This window comes from Melanaphis sacchari, unplaced genomic scaffold, assembly GCF_002803265.2.
Source record: "Melanaphis sacchari strain LSU unplaced genomic scaffold, SCAv2.0 Contig4_pilon_pilon, whole genome shotgun sequence".
Lineage (NCBI taxonomy): Eukaryota > Metazoa > Arthropoda > Insecta > Hemiptera > Aphididae > Melanaphis > Melanaphis sacchari.
In genome coordinates this window covers 11126293-11141218 of record NW_020271335.1, presented here as the reverse complement: position 1 = coordinate 11141218, position 14926 = coordinate 11126293, and the positions used below count along the sequence as shown (strand labels likewise).

Sequence of the window (14926 nt, the reverse complement as noted above, 5' to 3'; positions counted from 1 at the left end):
ACTATATCGGTTCCTAAGATTTGATTCCAAGCCATAACATTTGCCCTCTCCCTTGATTTTTTCACAGTTACGCTACTGGCTGCAGTATATTATAATAAATCATACTATGTATACATGTAAATATCTTATTGTTTATTCATTGATGTATACAAATGAACGCGCACTGCAAGTTGCAAAAATATCAAAATTTATATATTTGTGTGTGTGTGTGTGTGTGTGTGTACTGTGTATAGTATAAATTTCAGGAGCGCTTGGTGAAAACGAGGATCACTATTATAGACCGTACTGCATGCGGTAAAGCTGCAGCATGAGAGAAGTAGGTGAAGACGATTCGATGACTTCATAATATTATATTGTGTAACCACCGAGGTGTACGTATTTTAGAGTTGGCACAAAAGTGTATACACACACACACACACATATTATTATTACCGTTATAAACATAAGCCGTGCATATTATTTATTTTTTTCATCACTGTATTATTATGGCATTGATCTACATATGCATATATGTACACGTGTAGGTATATAATAAAATGTATATGTTTGTATATATTATACGTGGGTGGAAGCTTCGATGTGACGACAATAATATAACTATATCTACAGTAATAATAAAATAATACAATGCGACGGTGAGAAAGAAAAATCATCTCTCTTTATTTTTTTATTTTTTTGTTATTCATCCAAAGGGATTTACACAAGTTTTATAGCTGTTAAACGTCGGCGCGTAAAAATTATTGTTTTTCCGGTGGCGACGGCGGGTGACACCGCGAGACGAGCGCGACGGAACGGCCGGTGGTGAAGGTTACCGGCGTCAGCGGCGGCGCTGTACCGGGGGTGGAAGAGGAGGTCCTGGAGGCGTGGACTCTGTTCAATTTGAAGCGCATTATTCATACACGCGCCACACAAACAGACGGACCTCGATCGTTTTCAGCTTAAAATTACTACGTATAACAGTACATAATGCGTATAAAACAAAATTGCATTTAAGAACTTATGTTTATGTTTTTGCAATCGAAAATAATACATCGTCGTATTATACGTATTCGTCGTCCTGGACTGCCACATAAATCAACGACATAAATCAACCAGGTAAATAGTGTTAAAAAATATCTTGCACCTTTTATAATTTTTACAACGTTTTATTAATTGTAATACGCATATATTATATTATGATCATAATGAACGAAATAGATGTCTTATGGGCAGTGGCGTAGCTAGAATTTTGCAAGGGAGAAGGGTTTAAGTGAAAATTAAACTTAATTTTTTACAGATTTCGTTATGTTTGTTGCCCAATTGAACTATTCAAGAATAAAGTTCAGTTGTGAACTTGTGAATATACAATATTATAATAATATATTATAAACACCTCAATATTAAAATAGAATTAATGAAATATATAATGATATAAATAATACATTTATTAGATGTGGAAAAAAATGGGGGGGGGGGGGGTTAAACACCCAAACCTCCCCCCATTGTCTACGCCATTGCTTATGGGGACACGAACTGTCCTGCGTCCGCGAGTTCTAATTTTTGCTATAGAGGGAGGTGAGCATAACGATTTGGTTTTCATCACAGCGTTTTTTAAAAAAATTTTGTTGGTGCAATAACGTATGTATATAAATCAAATATAATTTTAACGTCATCGCTTTTTTTTGGTCATTTTTGACCTTTTTCTATGTGAAATCATTTTGTAAAAATAGTGATTTTTTTTTTAGTTAATCATAGCATTTTGAACATTTATTATAATTTATAAATCATTCAGTTGAATTTGAAATTTTTAGTTTACGGCGATACAAGCTCGGTAATATGTACTCATTATGTTGTCCTAATTTTGAACAGTTCAAAAGTCCTTTCTCTAAATTTTATATTTTAGAAAATGTTAATGACAAAATTAATTTTATTCACGGGCTATAGTGAATTTTATTTCATATATTTTCTTTTAATAAAAATATTTTCTATAGTTTATTTTTAATTTTAAATTTGAGTACCAATAGTTCACAAATCTACGTTTCAACTTTTGAGCAACTTATATGTATCAAATATTTTAATACTTTAATAATTTCATAAATACTTTTTTTTACCTTAAATATTTTAAATGTTTACTATTGTGAAATTATTTTTAAAATTTTAGGTACCTACCTATTATTTACGTTTTAATAAAATAGATATGTCATAGATTGGGTTGAGATTTTTAAAACTTTTAATTGTGTATGTGTTTATATTTTTATAACTTTTAAAAAACGTTTACAATATTATTAACGGAATTCGGATTAAAATTATTTTACAATTTTGATTAATTATATTGCTTTTAAACGTTGATACTTAAAGGGCTTTAAATAAACAAACAAATTAAAATATGCTGTTTTAATGATTATAAATTATAATAATTTATAGATTATTTTAAATAAAATTCAACAATTATTTTAAATTTCAATAGTTACTAACAAAAAAAAGGTATAATTGTATAGGTTTGAATAAACAACCGGTATTTAACATTACGTGCACTAGAATGACAACGGAAAAAGACAATAGTCTGATCAGAGTTTTAGTCCCTTATAGGAATATATGTATTATACATCTTGAGACCTAATATTTATATCTTATTAAAAATTGAATAATTTCACAAATATTGACAATTTTAAAATCATAAACGATAATTTAAATACAACTACAGTTAATTCATATACATTTTATAAGACCTACAATTGAATACTTGTTTAACCATAGTTCAAAGTTTCAAAAGTTGTTAAGACGTGTTGAAAAACCGATTTTTATTATTTTACAATAATATTATTTTTAAAACTATTTTTATTTAAAATAAATTTGATTGGAAAATTAATAATTAATAAATAATAATATAAAGTATTTATAGGTAGTACATACTCATATTTCATATTTTTATTAATCATATATCTAACTCATTATTAGTCATTACTTATAATTGTAAACTCATGATATTTAGTTTAAATTTTTTGACCAACTTTAAATATTAAAAATATTTTATTAAATATCAACTTAAGTTAGCTAGGTTCTACTCAGAATTGTAGGCTTTTATAATATTCATATTTTTACACTTGAATTGAATATTTTTATATTTCCTTTCATAACATTATATTAGGTAATTATTTAGTATTAATTTCTATTCAATAACCATATAAATATGGTTAAAATTTATACAAAAAAAGCTTTAACGACATTTGGTTAATTAGATAAAACTTAAATTAAATTATCTAACTAATTCAATACAAAATTTCCTATAAAAGAGTATAAATATAATATTAATTAATACTTAAAAAATTTTAATACTAAAGATCTATTTTAATAATAAATTATAACATAATTAATCAACATTTTTAACCTGGCAGCGAAGCTGCATAAAACATTTGGAGTTCATTAGTTCTAAAAAAATATTGAATAGTAAATAATAATATGTAAAAAAAAAAAATACATCATCTAAAGACTTGTAGATTTTGCTTTATTAAGAATTTGAAAAACTTCGCTTTCAATCACCAAAAAAATAATGTACTAAATTACAATAAAGATAAAAAATTAATTAAATCAAATGCATAAGTAAATAATGTTATTTTAAAATGTAGGAGTCAAAATAATGAAAAATCTGTCCTTCTTCATATCTACCACAACTCTTTAAAAATCAGGATGATTAAGATCCAAATTCACTTAAAGTACAAGCTAGGACAAAAACAAAATAATAATACGTTATACGTAATATTAATACAATATTATTACATATTATAATTGAAAAAAGTGAACATCATCGTTAAATCTCTACAAAAATAAGTAATCAAATATAATAAACTATATCATTCGTGACTTAAAAATAATTAAAATCTAAAAATATAATATTATATCTATTGCCATTTATATAATAATATTCAGCAAGTTAATTTATAATGTTAGGTGTGTTATTTTACTTATAATTTATGATTTATTGTGATGACTTGGATCGTCAATAACTAATAATTAAATAAAAACACAACTTTTGTGAGTATTTTTTTCTGTTCTCACTTTGTTGACAATAAGATGGTACATATATTTAATATACATAAATCATATGTGTATACACGCTTAGAAATATTTGTTTAAAGTTCTATCATCAAGTCCAAGTTCATAGAGATTTATGGTAATTTTCAACTGAAATACCGGAACAATAAACTTTCCATATTGCTTCAAATTGTATAAAGTGCTATTTTTAATACCTCTTGCAACAGACAATATGATAATACTGTTATTATCTGTTCGGGTAACTTAAATTATTCAAAATTTCGTTAGCCTACACCGATCATCAATATTAATAAATATTTTATTTTTTACCCTCGCGATATTTGCAAAATGACGTCATTAATCTCTGCCGACTTCTAACTCCCGTTGAGGGACATCCGTCCAATTTATGTAAATTATACAGCCGGTGCATTTTTGAAACCACGCCACCCTGTCACCACCCTGATGATGAGAAAAGCGAAAAATATTTTTCTCACTATTGTAATGAAGGTGTCTGGTTAAAAAACAGAACGTGGAAATATAGTCTTAATTTATTCCTAAGAGATTTTTATTTTTTCATTTTTTCAGTTTACATTTTTCACGCACTAAAGCACTCAGATAATATGATTTTTCTTTTATATTGAGATATTGAAATTAAAATACATCAACAGACGGATATTTCCTCACTAATGCACATTTTGTTTTATAAAAATACAAAGATCATATATAGCGATAGTTCTTAAGCTTCATTATTTTTAAAGTATGTATAGCTATAATTTAAAAAACGTCCTTTTTATAACGCATTGTTTTAAATAATTATTGAAAATAGATATAAGAAAATAATATATGAAAAAACAGCTTTTTTTTATTAATAAAAATATATTTAGTTTAATAATTTGAAAAATAGTATAAATTCAAAATTATATAATTCACTAAACCAACTTATGTCTAACTCATTGGGTGCATCGAATTAAAAGAAGAATTTTAAAACGCTCTGTTAAATGTACCTACCTATAACTTTAAAAGATTTGTACCTATACATTACTCGAGTATTATCTACTTATTGAAGTATATTTTAAAATAAATGTGTTAGAATGTATAACAAATTAATTAATTAATTGTACTATTCTCGTTGCAGAAATCTATAAGTACTTGATTTTTATTTATTCTGTAAGAAATATAATTCAAATAGATATGTTTATTGCATGATTTATTTTTCATATTTTAAACAGAAAATTGTTCATAAATACCTAAATGTAAACAAATAAATATAATATTTGACAGTAAATTTAATTAATAAAATAATATTTACTAAAATATTTTTGTTATTTTACATTTTAACACGTTTTAGTCAATATAATAAATAAAAAATAAACAGTTTTAGATCGTCTTTAATTCATAATTTTTCTCTCGTAAGTCTCTAACATGAGCATACATATTATTAGTTATTACATGTTTCATTTCAATAATTGAAAAAGAAGAAATATTGTGTTATCTTCCTATAAGTACACATTATAAATAAGTTCTATCATTGAAAATGAAGGATTTTAATGAGCAACTGTTATTAATTCAATAAACTTATAACTTTTTTTGAAGAATGATGAATAAATCATATAAAATTAAAATTTATTTTTAATACAATTATGACTACATTATTATTATAATTGTTTAAAAATAAATATATTATCCAAAAGATGAAACTATACGATATCACTAGTTAGTGTCTACACCATGGTATGTTCGAGCAAAAAAAAAAAAAAAACAAGTACCTACTAATGTAGTCAATGAGATTTATCTGGCTTTTGTTTATTTTTATTTTGGACTTAGTTAAATAAAAGTACCATAGCACAAACTAAAATGCTTTTTAAATCCATTTATATGAATAAAAATAAAAGAAAAAATGACGGTCAAACTAAAATAATTATTTTTATACGTATTTCTATTCGTCTTATAGGTTATATATAGAAGTATTATACAAAGTGATTCATTAATTTCAATTCCAATTTTTGTTTATCTGAAAGAAAAAAAAATAATATTAATTTATGTTGTTTTTTTTAATGGAAAAAGTTTCCTCTCTGCAACCACGTTTTGTCAGCATCATTTTTTTAATTTGTGAAAAAGACGTTTAACATTGCATTACTACCTTTATTTATTATTTATGAAAAAGGGATTTGTTTCGTTTCGTTTATAGTTACCAGTTGGTTAGTATAGGGTTAACATTTGACGTGATATATGTTTGTTTATATTTTTTTAATTGCCTATAGTTTAGAAAGTATATTTTTGATAAAAAAAACATGATATTATGAATTTATTATTTTATTTTCAAATTGTTGATATGAACCACCTATAAAATATAGCACACCTATTATACGTGTGCTATATTTTTAAACACATTATGATATTATGTATACAAAATGATAATATTGTCGTTGTATCAACTTAATATAATCGCTTAATATCAACACTCATACGTATGTTTTAGAAAAAAAATCAATATTAAAAAAATATTCAAATATATTCAATAGAGTGTTGTTACAACTTTAAAGCAAAAGATAGTATAAAAATATTTAAATGTATTCATTAATTTCTATAAAACTCTTTACAGTATTATGAATACTTATTAATTGTTTACAACTTCAACAATATGAAATTTATATCGTATAATACTATACATATATAATTTATAAGAAATAAGAATACTATTCATAAATCATTTAAAAGAAATTTTAAGATAATTTTTAATTGTAAAAATGGTATAACTATTTATACAGGCATTTAAAATTAAATAAAAATTATAATATTTAATTTATCTTGTTGTATTCATGACTTTTTAAATCAGAGGTGCTTTATTGCTACAAACTCTAATGGAACATTGGGACGAGATTGCATTTTAGTTGAAAGTTTTCTTTTATCTTGCTTTTCAACAGTAAATTAATACAGTTGTGTCGTATAGAATTCATTGTGTACAAACAGTTGGTAAACTATTAATTTGAATTTCTGCACCATATCGCCATAATGTCTTCAGATGAATATTCCAAATAATATGTTACCTACTTTAAACATTCAATGAAGTTGTCGCGGTTACAGTTAAGTAGAATATTAGAATATTCAAAGTTAAAAGTATTGTCAAGTACTTATTACTTGTTAATGTATATATATATTTATATGGATAGATAGATAACTGATAAGCAAGGGAACATAATAATTTAAAATAATATTTTGAAAAAGTTAACGTTTGGGTTTGATTAATTACTCTAGGTATTTTTAATTTTTACAATGTTTAAAATTGTTTACATAATTTATTATTTATTTGTATACACATAACGCGTTATTGCAGTGTATAAATAACACTATATTAAATACTATAGCAGAATGCGTGAAATCCCGAATATAATATTTAATTAAAAATATTGTTTTGTATTCAATAAGAACAACAATACTGCGTGAGTATTTTCTTGGCTATATAATAATCGTTGTCGTCGTCGTCGTCGTCGTCTGCGATGTGCTGGTGCGAAAGGGAGCGACAAATTGAAACAGATTCGTATCCATGGAAATCGTCTGCTGCTCGACAAAGCGAAAAAAAGAAATACAAGGGAAAAGAAAAGAGAGAGAAAAAGAAAGGATAGGTATAGTGTTTTCTCAGGTCTCTAGCGTTTTAATTAGTTTGTCGAAGAGGTAGGGGGCATTAAACAACCGTCTTGTAATTAAATCGGCGGTGCAGCACGGTACGAATCTCAAAGAGTATTAAAGTTTCGGTCCCTTTCAGAGTAATTAGCATCCACGGAATAGTACGCGTTTGGTGGTAGGGAAAGGGGTGTAAGTTGCAAATCAACAAAGTTTTCAATTCTACCTATAATTCTATATGACATTAATTCAAACCGTCTCGTTCAAAAAGGATTTTAATTTAGTCTTCTTTATTATTTTTACCGTTTCTTGTATAATAAATATAATGGTTATTGTCCCAGTTTTGACGCTGACTGAATGTTTCGAACGTCCAATGTTATTAATTACTTATTTCGTATTCTCGCCTATATATTTTTATGCATAATATTAACTCCAACTAAATAAGAATATCGGAATAATTTCGTTTATGCTATTTGAATCATAACAATTATTTAGCCCTTTTATTGTTATAGATAATATTTCAGCATTGCGTTTATCATAGCTGTTTTTAAGATATTGTTAGTTAAGTGATAACCTATACTTTTTCTCGTGGATCATCATTTATAGTGGTATGATTATTATGGTTATTCGTTCGCATTTAATGTTAGAAGAGTGCAGAGTGCAAATAAATTTAAAAAGTTACAAAAATTAATAAACAAATTATAGCATACACTATAATAATAACTTATATACATAAATAGTATGTATAGTGTACAATAATTATAATCTTGAAACTATGCTTTCTTTGCTGCAGTAATGCAGTCAAAACCGTACACGATTTTCGGGAGATTGAACTCTTAACATCCTTCCAGATACGACATTGTTTGTAGTTATATCACATAAATACCAAGTACCAACTATAATCAAGTAAATTTTTATTCATTGTGAATTGCCAAATTTTAACTGTTTACGTATCCACATATATATACGAATATATTCACAAGATATGATGTAACCTCTTTTCTATTAATTGTTTTATTGTGCACTATACAGTATACGCGCACATATTATATGTTGTACCACATCGACTGCAATTTATTGCAATCCGGACGGGCGAGCAACAACAGAATATAAATATGTATATAATCTACTTTTTGCAACCTCTCTTAAATTTAAATCATCAATATTTTTCTGAGATTTTTTTTTTTTTTTTGAAATTATTCAAGAATCTAGATGGGGTAAAACCCCTAAGTCGACCATAAGAGATTTTGGCGGCTACATTGTTACACCTACTTTTCTCATTATTTTAGGGAAGATTTATTCTGTATCAATAATAATGAATATATATTTTTTCTCTAACACTATCTGTGCTATATTAAATATTATTATATTCAAAAAACGATATGATTTTTATACAGTTTTTCGATTTCTAGTTATAAAAGTAATTATATTTTTCATGCCAAAGTATCGATGTTTTGCGGTTAGCTGTATTATTAGAAAGGCACTTTGCCTAATTCGAAAACCACACGGGTTCCATTAAGATGGCATTATTTCTGATCAACAAACAATTCACAGATCATACACCATATAATATGTATAGGGCGTACTGCCTTTTGTTTGCATCGGGGTAGAATCTTTTGTTCATTTGGTCTGTGTATATATATGTACCACTATTCGGCAGTTTGCCATTCCCCGAAGATTTGCTTTCCTTTATTGTTTGTACACTATGGATTTTTTCGTTATTATATATTTTGTATTATAAATATCTAAACTCTGCAGTTACATAACATACTAAAAACACTAGTCATCAGACTTATAGGTACGCGTAAAGTCACGTACGTGTTTATAACAGATATACTAATTTTATTGTAAGTGTATATACCTATAAAAGTTATACAATTTAGTCAAATGATGTCGTAACCTCATAAATGTATAATAAAAGCACAATCAAGTATGAAACATACAAGACTGCGGTATTATAATTATTATTGCAGTACCAAATACTCTATATAATTACCAACTTTATACTACAAACATGTTAAAAGTTAAGGTTTAACCAGACATAATAACTATATAGTTATACATTAACTATATGTTATATTATGCTAATAAAACATATCAACGAAACGTAAATATATCGTTTGGTTGAAAACTTTGAAAATTTTTTCAACTCATTATGTTCATATCTAAACTGGTTTGATTATTCATTATTCGTAAAAACCAAACTCGATGGAACAATATTATAAATTATAAAAGAAAATAAGCGAATTCTATTACGTTTCTAACAAATAATAATAATAACAAACCAATAAGATTTTAATTAGAAAAACAACTGTGATTAAAAAAATATGTTCATTAACATTTTTACACAATTTTAATCAAATTTATACTTCTACTTCCAATTGTATTTATAAAATTAGTATAGTTAAGCTTTTGTACTGATAAAATGATTTTCTAAAATAGCATTTTATAAATAAATAAAAACATTTTTGATATTTTTCAATACGTCGGTGACCTGGCAATATGTTTTTTTGTAAATCGAAGAACATCAATAATAGAAAAAATGGTGCTTTACTGTTTTGATTTAAAATATGACATGTATTTTATTATATTTTTTTTAAAAGTTCTTGTGTAAACATTTCTTTACTTTTTAAAATATGCTAAAAAACTATTTAAACACTGAAAGGACAGAAAAAAAAATAGTTTTGAAATTTAATTTAATTTGTTATATTTTTATAGTGGATACCTATCGTTGACCTATATTTTCAAATTTAATTTGGAACTTCACATTCGTTACTTATTACTCAATAAGTATATTCAACAATAATTAACTTATTATTCGATACATAGCTATAGAGAAAAAATAAGCCTATAGTGATATAGCTTTTTACACAATGACATCCCAACACTATAATTTGATGTCAGATATTACGTTATTATCATTATCCAAAAGTTAAAAGCTTATACATCGGTTTAATGACGTATTTTCTAATACTGAGAACGATTATTGTTTTAAATGCTTTTATCATTATAGTGTGCCTACTCATATTAAATATGTATGTAAATAAGTATATAGTTTATAGGTATAGGTATGTTTAATGCGCATATATATATATATATATATATTTATGTATATGCACATGTTTAATAATACAGAACTTTGGAAGGCAGTGTATAATAATATGTAGTGTGTACCTAACCGCAGAGAGAACACGAAAGGATGATTGTTCCCCTATAAATGACAAACGTATAGCCGTAGGAAACGTGAATGTCAAACTCACTTACACGCACAAACACGTATTATATGTGTATATATTATAGCAATTGTTGTATGGGTGTGTGCACGCGCAAATCTATATGTGATACAATGAAAATGCAAAATGTAGAGGGGATTGACGGTGCAACGCAGTGCAAATTGGGTTCGAATTTCCCATTTACTCGCAATAATTGAATTATTCGCATCGCAGACGAGAATATTATTTCGTATTGTCTGTCCGGTTGTCAACTGTGCATAATACGTATTATCTGCAGCGAGTCCGACCAACCGATGTGCGGTCCCTGTCACATCTTTTGTTTCCGGTGTCCTCGTCTCCTCGGTTTCAAATATTATAGTTTTTTTATTTTTCTCGAAATCAAACGAACAAAAAAATTAATAACAACGGTTCTGAGAAAAACCTAAAGTATATATAATATATATTTATAATTAATCTTCGTCGACGAAAAATATAGTTTAAAACTTGGGAACGATGATGATATCTACTTCGGACAAAACGCAAATAATAATATTATGCAGTTATATTATTACTGTTTTTTTTTTTTTTATTTGTAGGCAAAACACAAAATTAATAAAAGTACCCACCACTAGCGTTGTTCCGATTGGCAGTCGCGATGAGAATATAGGCGTATTACCGTATTATAGTGACTATGCGATCGTATTACCGATAGCCGATTATATACATTGTATAGTATATAAACTTCTACAAAGCCAGAGTATATTTAACTATTATGTTATGATGGTAGGGAGAAAGATCAATGGTAAAAGATAAACCAGTATACAAAAAAATAGGCGTTTTAAAATATTTATAAGCCCTAGAAAAAGGTCATTAATTGAGCGCAAATTTAAATTATACTCAAAAAACAAGAAAATACTTTAAAAATATTCATCAAATTATTCTTAGTTATATACGATTTAAAACATAGGAAATAATTTATTCTACTTCAGAATATTAAATAAATTATTATGTATATTGTATAATTTTATTATTGCGGTTTTTCAGAAAGTAAGAAATTTAAAAAGAAACTTAAAATTATAAGATTTTTTAACAATTCAGTGTTGCTATTTTTAAATTCATATGTAAAAAATAATAACAATAATGTTTTTTAAAATACCCATTTAAAAGGAAAATTTCTGCTTAGTTATAAAGAATCACCTTGCGTATGATATTTTTTACATATATTTTAAATCATGTCCAGTTAAAGTGGCGCGCAACGATTATTTTTTTTTAAACAGTGTAAATTAGTTAACACAAACACGTGAAAAATTGATGAGACAACTACTCATTGTCAGGTCTTCGTATAATAGTAATATGAACAGGGGTGGATCGTTGAATACAATTATGACAGAGGTAGTAAATTTAAAACGAAGTCCATTCGACGTGATTGCGTGTTTTTTGCTTTTGTGTGGAAAAGGCCGGCTGCGGTATACATATGTACATTATATAATATGATGGGGACGGGCATATACGTACATATGCATATGTGGTATTGTCGAGGGCGATGATGACTAATGAGTCCTGGGGTTATAGTTAACTAGACGTGCATATATTATTTCCGACTGCTGTACAGTGTATATACCAATTATAAATTATTATATATTTTTGGATGCCACGAGACCGCGTGCAAATCGAATTTTATAACCGTCACTCTACGCAACGTCCAATTCAAAACTTTCGCATAAATCTCTAGAGTATTCAAATTGTCATCGGCCAAAAATAAATTTATAATAATAACACTGATTCAGGATAATTTTTGTTGTAAATAATCATTATACTTTTCCACACTCTAAAAAAGTATATATGGTTCGATTTACTCGAAGAGTTAGTGGATAATTCGATATGTTGATTCTTATAATATAATAAATATAATTACGAAATTCTTACTGAAAATCAATAGATTAAATATGGCTTTTAGAATTCTCTAGCTTGAAACGACTTTATATTGTTGTAAATGTTTCCAATATTGCCAGTACATAATAATAACAAACATATTTAATAAAAATATCGCGTCATTATCATTTTTACTTTAAATCAGAAAATACACATTTTTTAATGCTTAGTCTTCAAAGTTGTATACTTACTATTAAAACGTTTATAATGATATATTTCAATTAATGGCCACTGTTGGAATGGGTTGAATAATAAATAAATAAATATTCATATATATCAGATCAATTCATATTTAGTATAATATTATGAATTTGACCATTAAGAGACCTGTGCATAATATATGCATAGTTATTCACTATATAATAGCATTTTTCTTGTAATTTTAATAATTTTATTCATACATATTTTTTATTTCAGAATAAATTGCATTTAGATACAGCGGTTAACTATTATTTAATATATTATTATTGTTTCTAATGTATTTTATTATTTTTTATTTTGTTAATTACGTTCAAATTGTATTTGATAATTCTTAATTTAAATATTCTTTATCTTTTTAGATAATGTCGGGCACAGTACGTGAGTCTCCTTCAGATTTTAGAAATGGCGATTTGATAAGTCGTTTATTAGCGGCCACGCCACCGTATCAGACCAATTCTACGTTTGTACCGCCGGGATTATATTTTAGCGAAATGCTGAAAAGATTCGTACAAGCAAAATCTTGTACACCCTTATCCTTAAATAAAAGAGGACGAAAACGGACCTGGAAGGATAGTGGAAAGGCTGAACAATTATCTGAAACTAAGCAAAAGAAAATGGATTTCGTACCAATACCACCACCTGCACAAACAGAACCACAATTTCCATTATGGTACCCACCATTTTATCCACCTACTTACCCACCGGTCTATTTTAAGACTCCAGAAGCGGAACCATTAAACTTACAAATACGTTCAGATCCGCTAAAGCAGGATAGACATTATTCTGCATTCCGTGTACCCGAACCGTCAAAAGTGGAAGAACACGAAAATATTAACAATAAACAAGGAACGAGTTATTTGATGGGAAACTTGACGAAAATATATAAGCAAGTGGCACCAGAGGAAGAAAAAATTATTGATGTGGAGGGTGATGGTCCTGAAACAGCGCAACCCGAAGGTGGCGAAAAAAAGAATTGTAAAGATTTAACGGCTCTAATTGGATTAGAATTAGTTGTAGATTACGTCAAACACGGAAATAATAAAGACGGGCAAAACGATCAAAATGTGAAGTGTTGCCAAAACGCGTAGTTCAAATGTTATATTATCACCACTCTTTAATCAAACAAAAATTGTTATGTACTTTCAGTGAATATTATATATTTATATATATTATGTGGTTTTAGCTCTTTATGTACATTAATGATGTTAAAATTTAATTTAGTTATTCTTCATTAGTATCAAATTATATTATAGAATAATAATTAATAGTTTAGTTAGACGTAAAAACATGATAGGAGTACCTATATTATACGTATATTTATTGAGAAAAACAAATTTTGATATTCTGGTCCTCATTTATTATAACAAAAAATGATACAATTTTATTAACGAACATCATAGTTTAAGTGTGTTTAGGCATTAAATATTAATGTTAATTACATTTGATAGGATAATAATTTATCCATAATACACATGAGTATTCTATGAATTATATTATTATCACAAATCAATGTAATCGCATAATTTTCTAATTAATTATTTTTATTTCAATACATTCATCTTCAGAATTTTAGTTATTTATACTTATTACTTAGCATGAATTCAACTACTAACTATAAAATAATAATAGTTTATGCCGTTCGCGGTACACTGCTATTAAAATGTAGGCAAATGAAGTGGCATATTTTTATAAACATTATACAGTGTTTACATGCATACAATATTTTCGTTTTATAGGTAATATAATATTGAAATAATTAAGATTTTAAGCAGGTATACTTGTAATTATCGAACTCATCTCATAACTTATTACCTTACATCGGACATCTTAAAGAATAATCAAATAATATAAGAATCATTGTTTGTTACGTAGTATGATTTTATTGTAAGACTTTGTGAAACACAATCAATAATTTATTAATATATTATTGTATAATAAATTAGTAAGTA

At 26.6% G+C, this 14926-nt stretch overlaps 1 protein-coding gene across 1 annotated transcript; it reads left to right on the top strand.

The window, feature by feature from the left end:
- The first annotated feature begins 908 nt into the window (after positions 1–908).
- LOC112599011 lies at positions 909–14407 on the top strand. The gene is made up of 2 exons (XM_025345710.1): positions 909–1095; positions 13337–14407. The coding sequence occupies exon 2, from the start codon at positions 13340–13342 to the stop codon at positions 14063–14065; it is 726 nt and encodes a 241-aa protein (XP_025201495.1). The 5' UTR covers positions 909–1095; positions 13337–13339; the 3' UTR covers positions 14066–14407.
- Positions 14408–14926: the final 519 nt, after the last annotated feature.

What these genes read in the sequence shown, in the direction of transcription:
- LOC112599011 (XM_025345710.1), top strand. Translation starts at nt 13,340, where the DNA reads ATGTCGGGCACAGTACGTGAGTCTCCTTCAGATTTTAGAAATGGCGAT.